At 45.0% G+C, this 23,826-nt stretch overlaps 1 protein-coding gene across 5 annotated transcripts; it reads right to left on the minus strand.

Annotated features, from left to right (window-relative positions):
• Window positions 1–8,276: 8,276 nt before the first annotated feature.
• cchcr1 (coiled-coil alpha-helical rod protein 1) lies at window positions 8,277–22,965 on the minus strand. 5 transcript variants are annotated; one of them, XR_005476628.1, is made up of 22 exons: window positions 21,300–21,510; window positions 20,525–20,816; window positions 20,250–20,417; window positions 19,939–20,056; window positions 18,255–18,449; window positions 17,967–18,130; window positions 17,760–17,874; window positions 17,412–17,522; window positions 17,115–17,258; window positions 16,847–16,957; window positions 16,307–16,413; window positions 15,936–16,048; window positions 15,711–15,783; window positions 15,406–15,530; window positions 14,244–14,432; window positions 13,909–14,010; window positions 13,594–13,745; window positions 12,892–13,039; window positions 9,930–10,395; window positions 9,216–9,288; window positions 8,931–9,091; window positions 8,277–8,769 (listed from the first exon to the last, which is right to left on the minus strand). XR_005476628.1 is itself a non-coding variant. In XM_038990029.1 (20 exons), the coding sequence occupies exons 1-20, from the start codon at window positions 21,355–21,357 to the stop codon at window positions 9,854–9,856; spliced, it is 2,598 nt and encodes an 865-aa protein (XP_038845957.1). In that variant the 5' UTR covers window positions 21,358–21,509; the 3' UTR covers window positions 9,604–9,853. The 5 variants fall into 5 exon arrangements, 4 of the variants coding, with proteins under 4 accessions (XP_038845957.1, XP_038845958.1, XP_038845956.1 ...); XM_038990029.1 differs by lacking the exons at window positions 8,277–8,769; window positions 8,931–9,091; window positions 9,216–9,288 and adding an exon at window positions 9,604–9,868 and having other exon boundaries at window positions 10,298–10,395; window positions 21,300–21,509; XM_038990030.1 differs by lacking the exons at window positions 8,277–8,769; window positions 8,931–9,091; window positions 9,216–9,288; window positions 21,300–21,510 and adding an exon at window positions 22,735–22,965 and having other exon boundaries at window positions 9,604–10,395.
• Between the last annotated feature and the right edge of the window lie 861 nt (window positions 22,966–23,826).

Raw genomic sequence — 23,826 nt, forward strand, 5'->3', positions numbered from 1 at the left:
TGCTTCTCTATCTACAGTGCTGTGTAGGTTACTGCAGACCTGGGTCATTACTGCTTCTCTACCTACAGTGCTGTGTAGGTTACTGCAGACCTGGGTCATTACTGATTCTCTACCTACAGTGCTGTGTAGGTTACTGCAGACCTGGGTCATTACTGCTTCTCTACCTACAGTGCTGTGTAGGCTACTGCAGACCTGGGTCATTACTGCTTCTCTACCTACAGTGCTGTGTAGGTTACTGCAGACCTGGGTCATTACTGCTTCTCTACCTACAGTGCTGTGTAGATTACTGCAGACCTGGGTCATTACTGCTTCTCTACCTACAGTGCTGTGTAGGTTACTGCAGACCTGGGTCATTACTGCTTCTCTACCTACAGTGCTGTGTAGGTTACTGCAGACCTGGGTCATTACTGCTTCTCTACCTACAGTGCTGAGTAGGTTACTGCAGACCTGGGTCATTACTGCTTCTCTACCTACAGTGCTGTGTAGGTTACTGCAGACCTGGGTCATTACTGCTTCTCTATCTACAGTGCTGTGTAGGCTACTGCAGACCTGGGTCATTACTGCTTCTCTACCTACAGTGCTGTGTAGGTTACTGCAGACCTGGGTCATTACTGCTTCTCTACCTACAGTGCTGTGTAGGCTACTGCAGACCTGGGTCATTACTGCTTCTCTACCTACAGTGCTGTGTAGGTTACTGCAGACCTGGGTCATTACTGCTTCTCTACCTACAGTGCTGTGTAGGTTACTGCAGACCTGGGTCATTACTGCTTCTCTACCTACAGTGCTGTGTAGGCTACTGCAGACCTGGGTCATTACTGCTTCTCTATCTACAGTGCTGTGTAGGCTACTGCAGACCTGGGTCATTACTGCTTCTCTACCTACAGTGCTGAGTAGGCTACTGCAGACCTGGGTCATTACTGCTTCTCTACCTACAGTGCTGAGTAGGCTACTGCAGACCTGGGTCATTACTGCTTCTCTATCTACAGTGCTGAGTAGGCTACTGCAGACCTGGGTCATTACTGCTTCTCTATCTACAGTGCTGTGTAGGCTACTGCAGACCTGGGTCATTACTGCTTCTCTACCTACAGTGCTGTGTAGGTTACTGCAGACCTGGGTCATTACTGCTTCTCTACCTACAGTGATGTGTAGGTTACTGCAGACCTGGGTCATTACTGCTTCTCTACCTACAGTGCTGTGTAGGTTACTGCAGACCTGGGTCATTACTGCTTCTCTACCTACAGTGCTGTGTAGGTTACTGCAGACCTGGGTCATTACTGCTTCTCTACCTACAGTGCTGAGTAGGCTACTGCAGACCTGGGTCATTACTGCTTCTCTATCTACAGTGCTGAGTAGGTTACTGCAGACCTGGGTCATTACTGCTTCTCTACCTACAGTGCTGTGTAGGCTACTGCAGACCTGGGTCATTACTGCTTCTCTATCTACAGTGCTGTGTAGGCTACTGCAGACCTGGGTCATTACTGCTTCTCTACCTACAGTGCTGAGTAGGCTACTGCAGACCTGGGTCATTACTGCTTCTCTATCTACAGTGCTGAGTAGGCTACTGCAGACCTGGGTCATTACTGCTTCTCTACCTACAGTGCTGTGTAGGTTACTGCAGACCTGGGTCATTACTGCTTCTCTACCTACAGTGCTGTGTAGGTTACTGCAGACCTGGGTCATTACTGCTTCTCTACCTACAGTGCTGTGTAGGTTACTGCAGACCTGGGTCATTACTGCTTCTCTACCTACAGTGCTGTGTAGGCTACTGCAGACCTGGGTCATTACTGCTTCTCTATCTACAGTGCTGTGTAGGCTACTGCAGACCTGGGTCATTACTGCGTCTCTACCTACAGTGCTGAGTAGGCTACTGCAGACCTGGGTCATTACTGCTTCTCTATCTACAGTGCTGTGTAGGCTACTGCAGACCTGGGTCATTACTGCTTCTCTACCTACAGTGCTGTGTAGGTTACTGCAGACCTGGGTCATTACTGCTTCTCTACCTACAGTGCTGTGTAGGTTACTGCAGACCTGGGTCATTACTGCTTCTCTATCTACAGTGCTGTGTAGGCTACTGCAGACCTGGGTCATTACTGCTTCTCTATCTACAGTGCTGTGTAGGCTACTGCAGACCTGGGTCATTACTGCTTCTCTACCTACAGTGCTGAGTAGGCTACTGCAGACGTGGGTCATTACTGCTTCTCTATCTACAGTGCTGTGTAGGCTACTGCAGACCTGGGTCATTACTGCTTCTCTACCTACAGTGCTGTGTAGGTTACTGCAGACCTGGGTCATTACTGCTTCTCTACCTACAGTGCTGTGTAGGTTACTGCAGACCTGGGTCATTACTGCTTCTCTATCTACAGTGCTGTGTAGGCTACTGCAGACCTGGGTCATTACTGCTTCTCTACCTACAGTGCTGTGTAGGTTACTGCAGACCTGGGTCATTACTGCTTCTCTACCTACAGTGCTGTGTAGGTTACTGCAGACCTGGGTCATTACTGCTTCTCTACCTACAGTGCTGTGTAGGTTACTGCAGACCTGGGTCATTACTGCTTCTCTACCTACAGTGCTGTGTAGGTTACTGCAGACCTGGGTCATTACTGCTTCTCTACCTACAGTGCTGAGTAGGCTACTGCAGACCTGGGTCATTACTGCTTCTCTATCTACAGTGCTGAGTAGGCTACTGCAGACCTGGGTCATTACTGCTTCTCTACCTACAGTGCTGTGTAGGCTACTGCAGACCTGGGTCATTACTGCTTCTCTATCTACAGTGCTGTGTAGGCTACTGCAGACCTGGGTCATTACTGCTTCTCTACCTACAGTGCTGAGTAGGCTACTGCAGACCTGGGTCATTACTGCTTCTCTATCTACAGTGCTGAGTAGGCTACTGCAGACCTGGGTCATTACTGCTTCTCTACCTACAGTGCTGTGTAGGTTACTGCAGACCTGGGTCATTACTGCTTCTCTACCTACAGTGCTGTGTAGGTTACTGCAGACCTGGGTCATTACTGCTTCTCTACCTACAGTGCTGTGTAGGTTACTGCAGACCTGGGTCATTACTGCTTCTCTACCTACAGTGCTGTGTAGGCTACTGCAGACCTGGGTCATTACTGCTTCTCTACCTACAGTGCTGTGTAGGTTACTGCAGACCTGGGTCATTACTGCTTCTCTACCTACAGTGCTGTGTAGGTTACTGCAGACCTGGGTCATTACTGCTTCTCTACCTACAGTGCTGAGTAGGCTACTGCAGACCTGGGTCATTACTGCTTCTCTATCTACAGTGCTGAGTAGGCTACTGCAGACCTGGGTCATTACTGCTTCTCTACCTACAGTGCTGTGTAGGCTACTGCAGACCTGGGTCATTACTGCTTCTCTATCTACAGTGCTGTGTAGGCTACTGCAGACCTGGGTCATTACTGCTTCTCTACCTACAGTGCTGTGTAGGCTACTGCAGACCTGGGTCATTACTGCTTCTCTATCTACAGTGCTGTGTAGGCTACTGCAGACCTGGGTCCTTACTGCTTCTCTACCTACAGTGCTGTGTAGGTTACTGCAGACCTGGGTCATTACTGCTTCTCTACCTACAGTGCTGTGTAGGTTACTGCAGACCTGGGTCATTACTGCTTCTCTATCTACAGTGCTGTGTAGGCTACTGCAGACCTGGGTCATTACTGCTTCTCTACCTACAGTGCTGTGTAGGTTACTGCAGACCTGGGTCATTACTGCTTCTCTACCTACAGTGCTGTGTAGGTTACTGCAGACCTGGGTCATTACTGCTTCTCTACCTACAGTGCTGTGTAGGTTACTGCAGACCTGGGTCATTACTGCTTCTCTACCTACAGTGCTGTGTAGGTTACTGCAGACCTGGGTCATTACTGCTTCTCTACCTACAGTGCTGAGTAGGCTACTGCAGACCTGGGTCATTACTGCTTCTCTATCTACAGTGCTGAGTAGGCTACTGCAGACCTGGGTCATTACTGCTTCTCTACCTACAGTGCTGTGTAGGCTACTGCAGACCTGGGTCATTACTGCTTCTCTATCTACAGTGCTGTGTAGGCTACTGCAGACCTGGGTCATTACTGCTTCTCTACCTACAGTGCTGAGTAGGTTACTGCAGACCTGGGTCATTACTGCTTCTCTATCTACAGTGCTGAGTAGGCTACTGCAGACCTGGGTCATTACTGCTTCTCTACCTACAGTGCTGTGTAGGTTACTGCAGACCTGGGTCATTACTGCTTCTCTACCTACAGTGCTGTGTAGGTTACTGCAGACCTGGGTCATTACTGCTTCTCTACCTACAGTGCTGTGTAGGTTACTGCAGACCTGGGTCATTACTGCTTCTCTACCTACAGTGCTGTGTAGGCTACTGCAGACCTGGGTCATTACTGCTTCTCTACCTACAGTGCTGTGTAGGTTACTGCAGACCTGGGTCATTACTGCTTCTCTACCTACAGTGCTGTGTAGGTTACTGCAGACCTGGGTCATTACTGCTTCTCTACCTACAGTGCTGAGTAGGCTACTGCAGACCTGGGTCATTACTGCTTCTCTATCTACAGTGCTGAGTAGGCTACTGCAGACCTGGGTCATTACTGCTTCTCTACCTACAGTGCTGTGTAGGCTACTGCAGACCTGGGTCATTACTGCTTCTCTATCTACAGTGCTGTGTAGGCTACTGCAGACCTGGGTCATTACTGCTTCTCTACCTACAGTGCTGAGTAGGCTACTGCAGACCTGGGTCATTACTGCTTCTCTATCTACAGTGCTGAGTAGGCTACTGCAGACCTGGGTCATTACTGCTTCTCTACCTACAGTGCTGTGTAGGTTACTGCAGACCTGGGTCATTACTGCTTCTCTACCTACAGTGCTGTGTAGGTTACTGCAGACCTGGGTCATTACTGCTTCTCTACCTACAGTGCTGTGTAGGTTACTGCAGACCTGGGTCATTACTGCTTCTCTACCTACAGTGCTGTGTAGGCTACTGCAGACCTGGGTCATTACTGCTTCTCTATCTACAGTGCTGTGTAGGCTACTGCAGACCTGGGTCATTACTGCTTCTCTACCTACAGTGCTGAGTAGGCTACTGCAGACCTGGGTCATTACTGCTTCTCTATCTACAGTGCTGTGTAGGCTACTGCAGACCTGGGTCATTACTGCTTCTCTACCTACAGTGCTGAGTAGGCTACTGCAGACCTGGGTCATTACTGCTTCTCTATCTACAGTGCTGAGTAGGCTACTGCAGACCTGGGTCATTACTGCTTCTCTACCTACAGTGCTGTGTAGGCTACTGCAGACCTGGGTCATTACTGCTTCTCTATCTACAGTGCTGTGTAGGCTACTGCAGACCTGGGTCATTACTGCTTCTCTACCTACAGTGCTGAGTAGGCTACTGCAGACCTGGGTCATTACTGCTTCTCTATCTACAGTGCTGAGTAGGCTACTGCAGACCTGGGTCATTACTGCTTCTCTACCTACAGTGCTGTGTAGGCTACTGCAGACCTGGGTCATTACTGCTTCTCTATCTACAGTACTGTGTAGGTTACTGCAGACCTGGGTCATTACTGCTTCTCTATCTACAGTGCTCTGTAGGTTACTGCAGACCTGGGTCATTACTGCTTCTCTACCTACAGTGCTGTGTAGGTTACTGCAGACCTGGGTCATTACTGCTTCTCTACCTACAGTGCTGTGTAGGTTACTGCAGACCTGGGTCATTACTGCTTCTCTACCTACAGTGCTGTGTAGGTTACTGCAGACCTGGGTCATTACTGCTTCTCTACCTACAGTGCTGTGTAGGTTACTGCAGACCTGGGTCATTACTGCTTCTCTACCTACAGTGCTGTGTAGGTTACTGCAGACCTGGGTCATTACTGCTTCTCTACCTACAGTGCTGTGTAGGCTACTGCAGACCTGGGTCATTACTGCTTCTCTACCTACAGTGCTGTGTAGGCTACTGCAGACCTGGGTCATTACTGCTTCTCTACCTACAGTGCTGTGTAGGCTACTGCAGACCTGGGTCATTACTGCTTCTCTACCTACAGTGCTGTGTAGGCTACTGCAGACCTGGGTCATTACTGCTTCTCTACCTACAGTGCTGTGTAGGCTACTGCAGACCTGGGTCATTACTGCTTCTCTACCTACAGTGCTGTGTAGGTTACTGCAGACCTGGGTCATTACTGCTTCTCTACCTACAGTGCTGTGTAGGCTACTGCAGACCTGGGTCATTACTGCTTCTCTACCTACAGTGCTGTGTAGGCTACTGCAGACCTGGGTCATTACTGCTTCTCTACCTACAGTGCTGTGTAGGCTACTGCAGACCTGGGTCATTACTGCTTCTCTACCTACAGTGCTGTGTAGGTTACTGCAGACCTGGGTCATTACTGCTTCTCTACCTACAGTGCTGTGTAGGTTACTGCAGACCTGGGTCATTACTGCTTCTCTACCTACAGTGCTGTGTAGGCTACTGCAGACCTGGGTCATTACTGCTTCTCTACCTACAGTGCTGTGTAGGTTACTGCAGACCTGGGTCATTACTGCTTCTCTACCTACAGTGCTGTGTGGGTTATACATGTTTATCCATTTCAACTAACCTTGAATTCTGTCCTTGTAGAATTCTAAATGTATTAATAATCCTTAATTTCCATTATTAGTATTGTGGAGCCTTGTTTGAAAATAAAGTACATAGCTGTACATTGTACTGTGTAAGTTTATTTCTTATCCATGCAAAAGTTAGAGTTCATTTTGAAGATAGGACAGTTCAGTACACTGCTGCCATTCCCTAAGGTAATGCCCCAGACTTACTGTATCTATAAATAGGGTTACTGGGCTGCATCCTCCCAGCCACACAGCTCCTTATGCATGCTGCTGTCCCCTTTAGCATGGCCTGCCACAGCACTGAGCCATCCACCATGTCCTGGTCCAGCATGGAGCGCTGGTGGTGGTGAGCACTGCACTGACTGACTGAATTACATCAGCCTTAGCTTCCGCCTCAGCTAGCTAAACCACCATGCCTGTTATGTCCTCAGGTCAGCCTGAACATCCTCGGCCAACACAGACTTAACAGTGTTTTCTAGAGTTATGATTAGAACTAGTGCCTGGAATTTTTCCTGGTCAGGTTATGTTGTAAATATAACACAAACTAACCAGCCTGTTCCAAATATACAGATCAGTGTTGAAATTCTGCAGATGCCTGAAGGCAATACTTCATCAGAATCATGTTATATAAGTATATGAGTCATATGGTCCAAAGACAAGATCGTTTTTGGTTTAAGATGTTTGTTTTCTCCATTTTCACTACATTTTGTCATCTTCCTAACCACAAAACATCACAGTGCCATAGCAGACACGGTTTCCCCTCAGATCTATCTGTACCTCCTCTCCAACACATCAACAGCTGCTCACAGGGAGGCTGCCCAGCATCATTAAGTAAGGAAGATGACTGAGCCAAGGAGGTCAGCACCTTCCTGCTCGTTGGAATTTCTTATTTAACATATCATTAATTCTGAATTGCTAATAAAAAGGGCTGGGAGCTTATTGAAAGCTTTTTATCACCTCGCTTATTTAATGTCTTCTAGCTCTATTCAATTATTCGTAAGTTAGCTACTACTATGATACCTTGCTACCATACCTCACCATTCTATGCGAAGCTGCTGAAGCAACTGAAATATACTGCTAAGTTTCAGCTGGTAGGTTATGCATTATAAAATCCATTTACCAGTTTGGTTATAAATAGAGACAATGTGGTGGCGTCTGTAGGTTTTTCATCAGAACCTTGTTATCACTGTGCTGACATGAAGATTGCACACTTGGCTATTTGTGGATAAGTGAAACAGAGATAGAAGGGTTTTAAGTGCTGGTGGGCGAGTCTCCTCTCCTGCCTAAGTGCTGCATGTTATTGCTGTTTCACCAGGAGATAGACTTCACTTTGCTCAGACAGGACATTGTATTAAGTCTAATAAAGTAATGGATTGCAATGGGAATTGTCACTTCTTCGGGGAAATGTGCAGTATGAACATGGTACAAGCTGTAGAAGCTGACATAAAAAAATGAATTTTAGAAGTACTCGCTGACATCGGTGCAAAATGCAGCACACCCCAACAGCCAATAGTTATAGGGGGTTTCTGTGTCTTGGTTTGTTAGTGTGAATTTGTGTCAGTGCTTCTATAGTGTAATCACAAATCAAAACATTATGCAACGAACCAAACTAAGCCCACTGAAAGATACACATGACGTCATCTGCCGTGTCAGTCATCTTTATTGGACAGCAATGCCCTCTGCTGTTTGAAAATGTTTCTGCAGGTGGTAATGTGCATGTGAAATAGAATAGTTGAATCTAGCGTACTTGTGTTTATCAATTAAACTATACTATAGATCAGTACATAGAGTTTAGTGTTAGTATTTGCCTCCATCCAAAGATATTTATTGGCATCCCACTAAATCAGATGGATTGAGTAGTCCTCCAGAGATATAGGCCTAATCAGCGATCCCACATTGATCATGACAGAAATGTTCATCATTATAGTGCTAACATGTAGAGAAAGAGAACATTCATGTCAATCTGTGTATGAACACGACATCACCAATACATGAATCAAAGTAACTAGTGTCAGTGAGCCGTAGTTAAACATACTCTGTGATCACATTAACCTGACAGAGAGAGGACATTGGAATGGAAAATGGCACCCCTAACTGCATAGGATAAACATCACGTCAGGGGTCCTCTCTGCACCAAACAATACAATGCCTTAGAGCTGCTGGGGTCTGATGAGGACACTGCTGGGGACAGAAAAAGCAAACATCCATCAGACGGTCCTGCTGCTGCTTCACAGCCTTCTGGGAAACAAATCACCCTGCATCATGCACTCTCACTTGCACAGCCAGTACATTCACAATCTCAGTCTGCATTTACACTAGCATCTAGCACGTCGTCCACTTACAGATATTCAATACTGTACAGATAGCTTGGTTATCTTAGCACTTCCAACACCAGGGTTTGTATTGTGCCTCTGATGGATATGCCCGATTGAGTTTGTTGTTGGCATGGACAGCCTCAGTCCCAATTAGTGCTGCATAAATTGCATGAAACTGTAAAGATGTTCTGTAAAAGGAAAAACAACAAGAGGCTGATGGCAAGGGACACAAACAGGAACCAGGGCCACACGTAAATTCATTTATCATTAGTATAGCTAATCATAATCATGAATGCTTATATATACACACACCTGTGTCATTTCCTCTGCTGCAGTCCAGATTGTTTTTCTGGAGCCAATTGATCACTCCGTTACCCAGCTAGTGCTTCATAATGGAAATATATATAATTAAAACATAAAAAAAGGACATACTTTCATAACACTAAATTGAACATCTCTTCCAGTTAGGCCTGACTTCCACTTATAGTCATAACCAGGCGATGACAGCTTCTGATAGACCGTGAATCACCAGGTCACTTTAAGTAAGAGCCATCTGAGCATCTCACAATCTGCTCCTGATTCTCTGGAATGAGTTTTCACATACTGTCACGATCTCTCCATTCCTTAATGGAGGACAGGCGGTCCAAATTTTCATGAAATGCGTTCTAAGTTCCATCAAAACTGCACTTCCCAGACACAATGAAAGTTTTAAATATCAACATAATTTATTACATCACAAGCAAATACACAACTTTGTCAAAGATGGTGATCCATGTCTTCATAAACACAACCATTAGCAAGACTATAGAAACATCAGCAGAGGTCAATCTCATGTCTCCAGTGCTACAGTTCAGAGCACTCGGGGTCACAACAAGACTGTTTTTTAGTCTTCTCCAGCGGAAGGCAGCACGCTGTTTTGAACGAAGCTATCCATTCATTTGATTTTCCTGTCACGCTGTGAGGCCCTGGGAGAAAGCACATTGACTTATTGATTAGACTGGGAGCACAGGCCACACGCCCACCTACCTTATATGAACTCATCACAGTCAGTGAGCTTCTCCTCCGGCCAGAGCCTGTCAGCCAAAGGTCAATTAACATTAAGTAGATCCATGAAATCTTAAACAATCCCATGCATTTTCAAACTGGGAACATTGCTGTTGTGTCAACAGGGCCATTTTATAGACATTAAGAAATCACTAAATCATCCACCCACATAATACCATCAACATGGAGTCTGAGTTACATACGTAATGAAATGTCAATTAGTCATGAAGAGTGTATAAAAAAAACGAAGATTTGAGACTTGAAAAGTTCAAATCTCAAAAAAAGTTCTTAGTACTTATTGTGGACCGTCATTTTAGTGAGTCGTCCCCTCTGGTTCTGGAATACCGTACCCTGTCCCCATGTCCCTCCTCCTCTGCATCGTCTTCTGAGCTGTGGACCACTGCAGCACTCAGAGTCCGAAGGTCCCCAAGCACTGACAGTAGCGAGTCTAACAGGGAACACACAGAACAGTTCACTGGTTACTACTGTGTGTCTGTAGACATGTTAACTGTAGTCAATTACAGTTTCATTCTATGTTTAATAAATTTGCTATAAACATGTTATAGATAATAGTATACATGGAGTATACTTAAGGACACCAGCTCTTTCCATGACAGACCGACCAGGTGAATCCAGGTGAAAGCTATGATCCTTTATTGATGTGGATTTAACAAGTGACTTCAAATCAGTGTAGAAGAAGGGGAGGAGACAGGTTAAAGAAGGATTTTTAAGCCATGTGACAATTGAGACATGGATTGTACAGTACCAGTCAAAAGTTTGGACACACCTACACATTCCAGGGGTTCTCTTTATTTGTACTATTTTCTACACTGTAGAGTAACAGTGAAGACATCAAAACCATGTAATAGCACGTATGGAATTATGTAGTAACCCCAAAAAAAGTGTTAAACAAATCCAAATATATTTCATATGAGATTCTTAAAAGTAGCCACCCTTTGCCTTGATGACAGCTTTTCAAACTATTGGCATTCTCTCAACCAGCTTCATGAGGTAGTCAGCTGGAATGCATTTCAATTAACAGGTGTGCCTTGTTAAAAGTTAATTTGTGGAATTTCTTTCCTTCTTAATGCGTTTGAGCCAATCAGTTGTGTTGTGACAAGGTAGGGGTGGTATACAGAAGATGGCCTTTACCAAATAGGGCTAAGTCCATATTATGGCAAGAACCGTTCAAATAAGCAATGAGAAACGACAGTCCATCATTACTTTAAAGACATGAAGGTCAGTCAACACGGAACATTTCAAGTGCAGTCGCAAAAACCATCAAGCGGTATGATGAAACTGGCTCTCATTTGAAATTTTTGTTTCCAACCGCCGTGTCTTTGTGAGACGCAGAGCAGGTGAACGGATGATCTCCACATGTGTGGTTCCCACCATGAAGGAGGTGGTGTGATGGTGTTTTGCTGGTGACACGGTCAGTGTTTAATTTAGAAATCAAGGCACACTTAACCAGCATGGCTACCACCACATTCTGCAGCAATACACCATCCAATCTGGTTTGCGCTTAGTAGGACTATCATTTGTTTTTCAACAGAACAATGTCCAAACACAAGGGCTATTTGACCAAGGAGAGCGATGGAGTGCTGCATCAGATGAGCTGGCCTCCACAATCACCCGACCTCAACCAAATTGAGATGGTTTGGGATGAGTTGGACCGCAGAGTGAAGGAAAAGAACCATGCCTCAGGACTACCTGGCCTGATGACTCCTTGCTGTCCCCAGTACAGCTGGTCGTGCTGCTGCTCCAGTTCCAACTGTTCTGCCTGCGGCTATGGAATCCTGACCTGTTCACCAGACGTGATACCTGTCCCAGACCTGCTGTTTTCAACTCTCTAGAGACAGCAGAAGCGGTAGAGATACTCTGAATGATCGGCTATGAAAAGCCAACTGACATTTACTCCTGAGGTGCTGACCTGTTGCACCCTCGACAACCACTGTGATTATTGTTATTTGACCCTACTGGTCATCTATGAACATCTCCACCCGTCACAGCCAGAAGAGGACTGGCCACCCCTCATAGCCTGGTTCCTCTCTAGGTTTCTTCCTAGGTTCTGGCCATTCTAGGGAGTTTTTCCTAGCCACACCTGCATTGCTTGCTGTTTGGGGTTTTAGGCTGGATTTCTGTACAGCACTTTGTGACATCAGCTGATGTAAGAAGGGCTTTATAAATACATTTGATTGATTGAAAAGCAGCCAACAAGTGCTCAGCGTATGTGGGAACTCATTCAAGACTGTTGGAAAAGCATTCCTCATGAAGCTGGTTGAGAGAATGCCAAGAGTGCAAAGCTGTCATCAAGGCAAAGGGTGGCTACTTTGAAGAATCTAAAATATATTTTTTATTTGTTTAACAAATTTTTGGTTACTACGATTCCATATGTGTTATTTCATAGTTTTGATGTCTTCACTAATATTCTACAATGTAGAAAATAGTTTAAAAAAAGAAAAACCCTTGAATGAGTAGGTGTCCAAACTTGACTGGTACTGTATATGTGTGCCATTCAGATGGTGAATGGGCAAGACAAAAGATTTAAGAGCCTTTGAGTGGGGTATGGCAGTAGGTGCCAGGTGCACCAGTTTGTGTCAAGAACTGCAACGTTGCTGGGTTTTTTACGCTCAACAGTTTCCTGTGTGTATCAAGAATGGTCCACCACCCAAAGGCCATCCAGCCAACTTGACACAACTGTGGGAAGCATTGGAATCATGGGCCAGCATCCCTGTGGAACACTTTCGACACCTTGTAGCGTCCATTCCCTGACGAATTGAGGCTGTTCTGAGGGCAAAAGGGGTGGATGCAACTCAATATTAGAAAGGTGTTGCTAATTTTTGGTATACTCAGTGTATAAAGTGTTATACATACATATATTATAATACAAGAGGTATTCATAGGAAGAGACAATGTGACAACATGGTGTGTAGGTGGAAGTTACCTCTGGTCTGTGGCTGGTTTTTGGCTCTCAGAGTGTTGCTCTTCCTTGAGGGTCTCTGCTGCTGCTCCTCCAAGGCCACAGAAGTCTGCTGGGCTGTGGTCCGAGCTGCCTTATACTCACTCATCAGCCCCCTCTCACGTACAGTCACCTGTGGGAGGCAAAAGTATACAAATACTGAAAATGGATCTGTGTAAGAAAATGGATCTGTGTAAGAAAGTGTCTTGACAGTTGTCAGTTTCACAAAAAAGAAAATAACTCTCAACATGGTAAACAATAAGCCTCGCGGAGGCCATCCTTCCAAAACTCATCTTGTTGACTGTTGGAGGCGCTGGCATTCAACGCTCACATTTGATTGGCCCTGAGTAGAAATGACATTCCCCGTTAGGAGAAAAAAAATTTGGTTTGTCATTTTCATTTTTTTCTACCATGTCAGACAAAGTTTAAGTAGCCTATGTAGCATTGGTTTTGTATCTTATGTTCGCTTGCTTTTTGGAAGTCAGAAAATTGTTCAGGAACACAACAACCTCTGTTCAGAGCTTGAACCATGTCAAATACTAGTTTACATCTAGACTAACCCCTTTTAAGCATCTTTCTGCTGACAAGTTCACCAGGCTTTCAGAATGTACAGTACGTGAACGAAGCCTGAGGTCCGTGGCTAACTTACAATAAACCAAGACATGGGGAAAAAAACTATGAACTCACCAAAAGTAGGTTTCTGTCCTTGTCCTTTTCTTGCAGTAGTTTCTGTAGATCCTGGATTTCTCTCTTGGTGTGTTCACTCTGAAGGCATTGTGCTTCTCTCTCCTGCTCCCTCTCTCTCTCTGCCTGTCTCTCAAACTGACGCAGGGCTACCACTATAACAGACAGACAGGAGTCCTATCAGTCTTAGCCATATATATTTACACTACAGTACATTTCTGTAGACGCATATATGAATCCTCTCAACTCTACATGACCCTTTCACATGTTTGTGTTGAGATGGACATTATGTGATGAATGAGTGTACGTGTACGCTACCTGCTTTGGTGTGTTCTCTTCTGGCCGTGTTGAGTTGAGATTCCATCACTCTAAGCTGCTGAGCACAGTGATCCTCTGTCTCAGACACTCTCTCCTGCAGAGCTGATGGGACAGTCAAACAGAGATTGTGTAAGGAGAAATTCAGGTACAGAACATTCTGTGACATGTCAACAATTTAGTCACATCGATTTCAAGAGAAATTGAAATTTGATGAATAGATCGAAAAATCCTTGCAGAACACAAGATATTTTAAAATCAGACAGTAAACTTAATTGACTGAATTACAATGGAATCCTGGCATTGTACACTTTAGTCCACCCTGATCCCTCTCTAACCTCTGTCACTGTCCTCCTTTTGGCTGATCAGCTGTGCATGGATCTGCTCTAGGTTGAGGTTGCTCTCCTCTAGCTGTGTGTGGGCCTCCTGCAGCCTCTGCTGGGCCTCCTCTCTGGCTGCCTGGGCCTCCTGGGCTTCCCCCCTGCTTCGCTCTGCAGCCTGCCTCAGCTGCCTCACTTCACTGTCAACTGGAGAGGAGGGGGAACACAGATGGTGTACTGCAGGGGTGTCAAACTCATTTGCCCAGGAGGCCGCATTCAGTCTTCAACGAGGTCCAAAGGGCCGCATGGAAAATGGGTTATTTTTCCTCGCCGTGAAAATTGCCAAATATAGTCCTCGATCGATAATTTGTGGAATTTTCGATGCTCCCGTACTCTCTATCTTTCATTACGGTGATTATTAGCGAGCTGGACATAGTCAATGAACCGTATGAATGTAAGTTCATTATCATTACTACTGTTCTCATTTGGTTTTGGTTATTTTAAAAAGTATATTGACTTTGTTCCCCCCGCGGGCCGGATTCAAACCACCCGAAGTCCGGCTTGGACCCCCTAGCAAGCCGTATGTTTGACACCCCTGGTGTACTGTATTCTGAATATTTCTACTACCACATAGTCAGGATATACAAGAGGAAGGTCCTAAAAATGGTCAAAGACTACAGCCATCCTAGTCCAAACAGCTTCTACCCCCCAAGCCTTAAGACTCCTGAACAGCTAATCAAATGGCTACCCAGACTATTTGCATTGTTGCCCCCCCCACCCCTCTTTTATGCTGCTGCTACTCTATGTTTATTATCTCTGCATAGTCACTTTAATAACTCTACCTACATGTACATATTACCTCAATTACTTCGACTAACCTGTGCCCCCACACATTGACTCTGTACCGGTACCCCTGTATATAGCCTCGCCACTGTTATTTTACTGCTGCTCTTTAATCATATTGTAATTTTAACTTAACACTTATTTTTCTTAAAACTGCATTGTTGGTTAAGGACTTGTAAGTAGGCCATTCACTATAAGGTCTAAACCTGTTGTATTCGGCAAATGTGACAAATAAAATTTGATTTGATGGTGCCTGCAAATCTACTGTAGGTAGTTACAGGGTACAAGGAATTCATGCAAGTCTGAATCTCTCTGAACAGATGACTAAACAGCGTACACTGTTCACGGACATCAGCCAGGGCACTCTCAATGAGCTCGGGGGTTCTCTTGAGCTCCTGCCTGAGCTTGTCTCTCTCCTCACACGCCGAGGCCAGCTCTGCCTGGAGCTCTGTGACAGCGGCACTGTGAATAGAGAAAGAGGACAGCACAACTAGTGAGGCAATGGGAGATGTAGTGGTAGAGAGACAAACTGAGGCAATGGTCTACAAGTCAAGGACTTTTCCTGATGAATAACTGGCCATTGCCAGCTCGGGTTCAGGGAGACCCAGGGCCAAGGTGGTCCAGTGTGGTCAGTTATCATACCGCTCAGAGACCGGGTTGGCTGCTTTAGTGGCCTGCTGCACTCTCCGTAGGGCCTCCTTCCTCATCATTAGACCTGCGAGACAACAGTACAGTGAATATGTGGTCAAACTGAGCCAGAATAAAACAGTGCAAAGAATTATCCAGGGGCACATGCAATTTAAACTCACTGTTGTAAGATTTCCTGTAGTTAAGCGAGGAGAAATCATTTCAGATCTATAGACAGACCTTGAATTGTGTCCACTCTTCTTTTGGCAAAGGTCAGCCTCTGGCCAAAGCTGTTCAGACGTGTTTGGACAGTCTCCACCTCTGACATCTTAGCCTCAAATGCCTGACTGAATCTGTAGAAAGAAGAACTGGTACTATAACAAAATATTTGACATCAAATGAGGAATGTAGGATCGAGTAGTACACAAATTCACCCTGTGTCATTGGACATTTTGTAACAGATGGTATGAGTGATATGGATTGTGAAAGCGTCTGGAAAAGATTAGGTGCCCAATGTACAAAATTACAGTTAGTACAACTTAAATATCTCAGGCGAAGCTTGACTTGTATAGTGGTTGTCAAGTGGACCTGTCTATCTGTCAGCTCTTTACCGCTGGGCATCCTCTGTCATGGTCCTCAGTCCAGCCTCTGCCTCCTGACTCCAGCTCTTCAGCTCTGTGTTCTCCCTCTTAGTCGTAAGCACGTCCTGCTCCACGGCCTGACAGGACCAGACAAACATAAAAACCGACCCGCCACAAGACAACTACTAGGGTCTCCTTTCTGATGAGGTCATAGTGACCTTTTGATTACATATACAGTTAAATGTCAAACTTCAGAAAAAAGTTTAATATCATCTCACACTGACTTCAGGGTTCAATCGTGTCTTTTGAGAAATGTTTGAGAGGATTTCATCTGGAAATTGTAATCATCGTTATAACATTTTTAAAGGAAGCATTTTTTGTATTCTCTTAATACTGATGGGAGGTGTGTAAGAGGTTTTACATGTGAAGTGGCGCCCTCTGCTGTGCTAACACGACAGAAGTAATTGGCAACAGCAGATGCATCATGTCTCAACAAAATGGAGGAAAGCCAATCTATGAAGAGATGCATTGAGACACTCCCACAGAGGCTGTCCCCCTGCTCCTCCTCACCTCCCTAGCCACCCTCTCCAGCTCCAGCTCAGCTGTTCTGTCCTGCAGGCTGTGCTGGAACACATTGGACTGGTACTTCTCCTTCTTCACCTCCTGCTCCAGAGACGAGATCTGAAGCAACAGGACACACAATAGACTCATGGATGCTTCTGCATGTTTCGATTATGTCCCTTATCACGAATCACAATTTGCCTATTTATTCACTGAACATTATTTCACAGTGGTTGGAGTTCGTCAAGTTAAGTCATAAGCCTCCTAAATCACATACGGTTGAGTGAAGTTTATCCTTTTCTCCCCTCAGTTCGATATCCCTTGAGCGAAGCTGGACCAACAACATGAAGACCTTCTCTCTCCAGCAACGCAGAACCCGAGTGCCTTTGGGCCCAGCTTTCAGGAGAGGGTCTGACAGAGTCTGTGGACGTGACAAAGCCTTTACTTAACCCACAAACCACTCAGATATAGTCACCCACACATGAGTGAATGGATATTAATCAAATATCTGAAAGGAATAAGAGGATTTTGCATCAGCTATGGGACTGTGAACACACAAGCATGATTCAAACACCTTCTCTACCATCTCCTCCTCTTGTAGGGCCAATATGTCGTTCACAGAGTTGAGTCTGACCGTCAGAAGCTCTGTTGTCACCTGCAGAGCCTCCTTCTCCCTATTCAGTGTCTAGAGGGAGTCAGATTAGAATATTGACTACTTATTACAAGGTAATATGAAAATATTCTCATACCATACATTGAGATTAAATGAGCCAAGATTCACCTTGTTCTACAGGCAAGACTTTGCTGGAAGAACAATCAATTTCTCTGCTTGATTAAGCACCAACTGTCTTTTTCCTTGTGTGTTTCCTTAGAGCACACAAGTAACTTGATCTAAATCAATGTTATCAATGAATCTCCCCACCTGAATGGTTTCAGTTAGTTTCTCTTCCAACCCTCTCTCAGGGGTAAGTTGTCCAATGTAGTTTCTAAGACTCTGCAACGTTGCTGACTGGGTCTCAAAAGCATTGCCCATTTGGCTGAAAAAATAAGAACCTAAAAATGAGATACTATCCATCTATTGAACAAAGCAGTATATTTACGAAGCTTTGGGATCAAATATAACACCTACCTTAGTTGTTCTTTCAGTCCATCTCTCTCTGCAGACACTTCCAGTAGACAGCACTTCAGATGAGTCACCTCCTGGGACAGGTGACATAACCTCTCCTGCACCTCAGAGCTCGCCTGTCTGACTCTGGACAATTCAGTGTCATGGGTGGCAGTCAACTGCTGCAACTAAAGGGAACAAATAAAGAGATCCAAAATAAAACTTACACATCTGTAAAAAATGTGTTATTTGCGCCATGTTTGTTAAATTGTTCAGAAAGAAATTTAAACAATCTGAAAAAAATACTCTTACCTGTATTTCATGTCTCCTGTAGGATTCCTCCAGTTGCTTATTTAGTTTCTGCAACTCCTGCTTGGCCTCTTCCCCAGCCTGCAGCCTGGCTGTATCAGCCTCCCTGGTCAGCCTGTGGGTTTCCTGTCCGCTCCTCTCCACCTCACTCCTCAGCCTCTCAGCCTCCTCCCCAGACTTCCTCTCCAGCATCTCCAGCTGCACACCACAGAGAGCAGGCATTGTCCAATACAAGGTCAATGTAGTAAATAAAGAAGAGGTTTGAGTGGAAGCCTGGGAGCTGGGAATTGATTTAAACCAATAGCTGTTTTGAAGCAGTGATTCAAAATTACAGTCCTTGGGGGCTGCAAGCATACCTGACTTGGCTTCTATACCATTTCTTGGACCATCAATATACAATGTATTCAGACCCCTTCCCTTTTTCCACATTTTGTTACGTTACAGCCTTACTCTAAATGTGATTCAATTATTATTTTTCTTCATCAATCTACACACAATACCCCATAATGACAAGGTGAAAACAAGTTTAGACATTTTTGCAAATGTATTAAAAAAATTACAATAATAATACCTTATTTACGTTTTCAGACTCTTTGCTATGAGAATCGAAATTGAGCTCAGGTGCATCCTGTTTCCATTGATCATCCTTGAGATGTTTCTACAACTTGATTGGAGTCCACCTGTGGTAAATTCAATTGATTGGACATTTTTGGAAAGGCACACACCTGTCTATATAAGGTCCCACAGTTGACAGTGCATGTCAGAGCAAAAACCAATTCATGAGGTCGAAGGAATTGTCCATAGAGCTCCGAGACAGGATTGTGTCGAGGCACAGATCTGGGGAAGGGTACCAAAACATTTCTGCAGCATTGACGGTCCCCAAGAATACATTGGCCTCCATTATTCTTCAAATGGAAGAGGTTTGGAACCACCAAGACTTTTCCTAGTGCTGGCCGCCCGGCCAAACTGAGAAATCGGGGGAGAAGGGCCTTGGTCAGAGAGGTGACCAAGAACTCGATGGTCACTGACAGAGCTCCTATGTGGAGATGGGAGAACCTTCCAGGATAACCATCTCTGCAGCACTCCACAAATCAGGCCTTTATGGTAGAGCGGGTAGACAGAAGCCACTCCTCAGTAAAAGGCATCACCGGAGAGAACATCACTGGAGAGACCTGAAAATAGCTGTGCAGTGACGCTCCTCATCCAACCTGGCAGATCTTGAGAGGATCTGCAGAGAAGAATGGGAGAAACTCCCCAAATACAGTTGTGCCAAGCTTGTAGCGTCATACCCAAGAAGAATCTAGGCTGTAATCGCTGCCAAAGGTGCTTCAACAAAGTACTGAGTGAAGGGTCTAAATACTTATGTAAATGTGATATTTCTAAAGACCTATTTTTGCTTTGTCATTATGGGGTATTGTGTGTAGATTCATGAGGAAAAAAATATTGAACTAATTTTAGAATAAGGCAGTAACGTAACAAAACGTGGAAAAAGTCAAGGGGTCTGAATACTTTCCGAATGCACTGTATAGTTTTGCAATCATGCCATTGTTGCTGATGATGCTGCAATCATGCCACAGCTGCAAATAACTGAACTTTCCCTTAGTTACCTTAGTTACTACCACACATAAAACAGAGGTGAGCTGGGATGACAACCTACACAAATGTAGAGTTCTTGTGAATAACTTACCTGGGTGCTGAGTCTCTCTTTGTCCTCTCTCTTTTGGACCAGCTCCACACTGACTTGGCTGAGCTCAGTCTTAGTCTTATATAACTCCTCCCGCATCGCCTCCACTTCATGACTCTGCCTGCAATACAGGGTGTAAGGAGAGGGGAGGGAATATCACTGGTAATTATATCTTTTTTTAAGTAGGTCTACTTAGAATAGAAGCAGGATACACATTTCTCCATAAAATGTGAATTATTGAATGAGGAATGTAAGATCTAGGCTACTAATATGCCATAATGACAAGTCAGTGTCTATACAAGACACTACAATACCTGTTCAGATAAGTTTCTTTGTCCCTCATCTCCTCTCTCTGTCTCCCTGCAACTTCCTTCAGTGCTTCTACCTGGCCTTTCAGCCTCTCTGACTCTGCCCTGAAACGCTCTGTGTCCAGTCTCCATTCTGTCTCCCACCTGGAGGCCTGCTCACCTCTCGCTCCAGACCTGTGTGTGGTGGGTGGGAGGAGCAGGTCAGGTGTTATGTTAATAGACATGGGTGAGAAGTGAAAGAAGTGGATTTCATAAGCAAGGCATATAGGGCAGCACCTGACCTTGCTATGGAGTGGGCAGAATCCTCTGTTGACTTCGTTCCTCTGGAGCGGTCTCCCTGTAACATCAGAATCCTCTGGTTTTCTCTGTGTAGTTCTAAAATTTCCTGTTTGGCCTGAGCCATGGTGAGCCATGGGTTGGCAGGGCCAGAGTCCGATGGGGGTGTTGTGGCATGGGTGACCCATTTTATTGGTGTTGTCCCTCGTCCCGTTACAGTCCCTGGTACTATGATAGAGGCAGACTGGGTGCTTGCGGTGAAATGGGATGGGGGCATCAGGGTCCTCTGACTACCCTCTGAAAAACAATATGCAGTATTCAGTACGAGAGAATTTACTTGCAACAAGCATGTGACAGTACACCTGCGAGTAAGGTAGTCGCACATGCTGTCCCAAATATAGAAATAGAATGAATAGAATGGACATCCCCATTCAAGTCAATGGTGGCATAATGGATGGACTGGCGGCCATTGCGACTGTACCCATGGAGGAAGTAAAATCAGCAAGTGTACCCATCAATATAAATTAAATTGTATTTGTCAAATGTTCCATATGGTCCCAATGCCATCCAAGAGGACCGTTTCGGCGCACACGCGACTAGTTACGTTTGGTGCAACAACTCACAAGACACAACTTATGCTGCTGTATAACTTAGAAAATTCCATAACTTAAGTAATTAGTTAGCAATGCTACTTATGTGCTAGGTAACGTTAGGTGCAGCTGGCGTTAGATTCCGGGTAGCTAACCAACTAACTTAGCTAGCTAGCTTTTTAGGACTTACTTGATGCCACAAAATCGGACGGGGCATTCAGCTTCTCATCCTCATTGCATCTTTCCATCAGAGAATCGTAAAATGACCACTGTTCTAAAACAAGTTACAAAAGAGTACACTTTGTATTGTGCGCGCAATCATTTTGAACAACACTTTCATGGCGACGCGTCGCTGCAACAACTCTTCCTGTTTACGTAGTTACGTGTATGGAGTAGTTGCGTGGGCGTTGCATTCTCAATCGTTTTGGTAAACGGCAATAGATTTTTTTTTAAATTATGTATATCGATCAAATCAAGTCAAATTGTATTTGTCACATGCGCCGAATACAACAGGTGAAGACCTTACAGTGAAATGCTTACTTACAAGCCCTTAACAAACAATGCAGATTTAAGAAAATAACCCAAAAAGTAAGAGATAAGAATAACAAATAATTAAATAACAGCAGTAAAATAACAATAGCGGGGCTATATACAGGGGGTACCGGTACAGAGTCAATGTGCGGGGGCACCGGTGTCGAGGTAATTGAGGTAATATGTACATGTAGGTAGAGTTATTAAAGTGACTATGCATAGATAATAACAGAGAGTAGCAGCAGTGTAGAAGGGGGGGGGGGGGGGGGGGGGGGGGTGGGGGGGGCAATGCAAATAGTCTGGGTAGCATTTGATTAGATGTTCAGGAGTCTTATGGCTTGGGGGTAGAAGCTGTTTAGAAGCCTCTTGGACCTAGACTTGGCGCTGCGGTACCGCTTGCCATGTGGTAGCAGAGAGAACAGTCTATGACTAGGGTGGCTGGAGTCTTTGACCATTTTTTAGGGCCTGACACCGCCTGGTATAGAGGTTCTGAATGGCAGGAAGCTTGGCCCCGGTGATGTACTGGGCCGTACGCACTACCCTCTGTAGTGCATTGCGGTTGGCGGCCGAGCAGTTGCCATGCCAGGCAGTGATGCAACCGGTCAGGATGCTCTCGATGGTGCAGCTGTAAAACCTTTTGAGGATCTGAGGACCCACGCCAAATATTTTCAGTCTCCTGAGGGGGAACACAGTAGGTTTTGTCGTGCCCTCTTCACGACTGTCTTGGTGTGCTTGGACCATGTTAGTTTGTTGGTGATGTGGACGCCAAGGAACTTGAAGCTCTCAACCTGCTCCACTACAGCCCCGTCAATGAGAATGGGGGCGTGCTCGGTCCTCTTTTTCCTAAGAACCGATGTGTGCACAACAATGGGGCAAAACAGCAAGGGGTTGGCTTTGATTGTTGACAACATGCAAACTATATTTCGTCTCCAAGGTTTATTGAAAACATAAATACATTTGCTCAATGAGCACTTGTTTCCTCTCAAATACATCCTTACAGTTGTTGGTTTGTGAATTTTTGCCATATAAGCATTGCCATGAAATCAGTCAAAACAAGACATGGTATCAAGAACAAGATAAAACGAGCCACTTACGATTCCCCAAATGGAGTTTCTTGTTATTCTTGCTAGCAATCTGGCCGTCCAGAATCACAACAACACGCTGACTTCTGCCCCATGGAAGCGCACATACGGTATAATCACAGATAGAACAATGAGACAGATATTTCACTGGATGTATAAATGTGAAGCATCCGCTTGGCGTTCCCACTCACTACCAAATATGGTAGTGAAAGGAAGCCCACTGTCGAGCAGTGGAAGAGGATGGAACGAGATGGATTTTGGCTGACATTCTGCAAATGTTCTCATCGACGAAACATTTGATCTCAATACCGTTTTCTGTTCCCAAAACTACAAGCTGTTCCGAAAAGAGTGGACTAAGTTTTGTAGACTTTGCCATTTGCAAAGGTTTTCAAAAATCGCGTTGTTTAGAAGGTGTGTTTAGGCGAATGGAGTTATTGCATACGCGCAATTCACAAAGTAGGCGTTAGCTAACGGAAATACGCAGATGATGCTCGTGCTTGGCTCTGCCCACCTCCTTGCTTGTTCTGCCCACTATGACTAATTTGTTCCCATTGGAAACGACATGCTGTGGTCTATCTTGGTTTAGTTCTAAAAAATTATTTGGCTTCATTTTCGTGATGTTGTCAGCTAACACATCTATAGAGAATGATTAGTGGCCTCTAGTGGCCAAACTGCCATATTAGCATGGGCAGCGCCATTGAAGGCTTTCAACATATTCATGTCGTCAACTAGGTGGGACTTACAACTTCATTGGCTGATCCAGCTTTGAGTGACCCTGTTGGAGTCATGTCCAACCGGATCATCAGGAGGGATCAGCCAATCGTGAAGAAGAAAATCTTCAAAATAGAGAGAGCCTCATTGTCGCTGCCCGTGCTGTCACAGACGCTATAATGGCACAGATACAAGATGAGTCCTCTATCTCTATGGCGTACCCCAACAACAAAATGGTGAGGGCGTATACCGGTCAATAAAAATATGAATGACAAGTAAAGAGCTGATTGGCCAGCTCAGACAGTGAGCCAATTAGAAGTCTCAGTCAAAAACATGAAGTCATCCTCTATGAGGAAATAGCAGTTATTTTTTTAACGGTTTGAGGGGGTGCTT

This window comes from Salvelinus namaycush, chromosome 3 (genome assembly GCF_016432855.1).
Source record: "Salvelinus namaycush isolate Seneca chromosome 3, SaNama_1.0, whole genome shotgun sequence".
Taxonomy (NCBI): domain Eukaryota; kingdom Metazoa; phylum Chordata; class Actinopteri; order Salmoniformes; family Salmonidae; genus Salvelinus; species Salvelinus namaycush.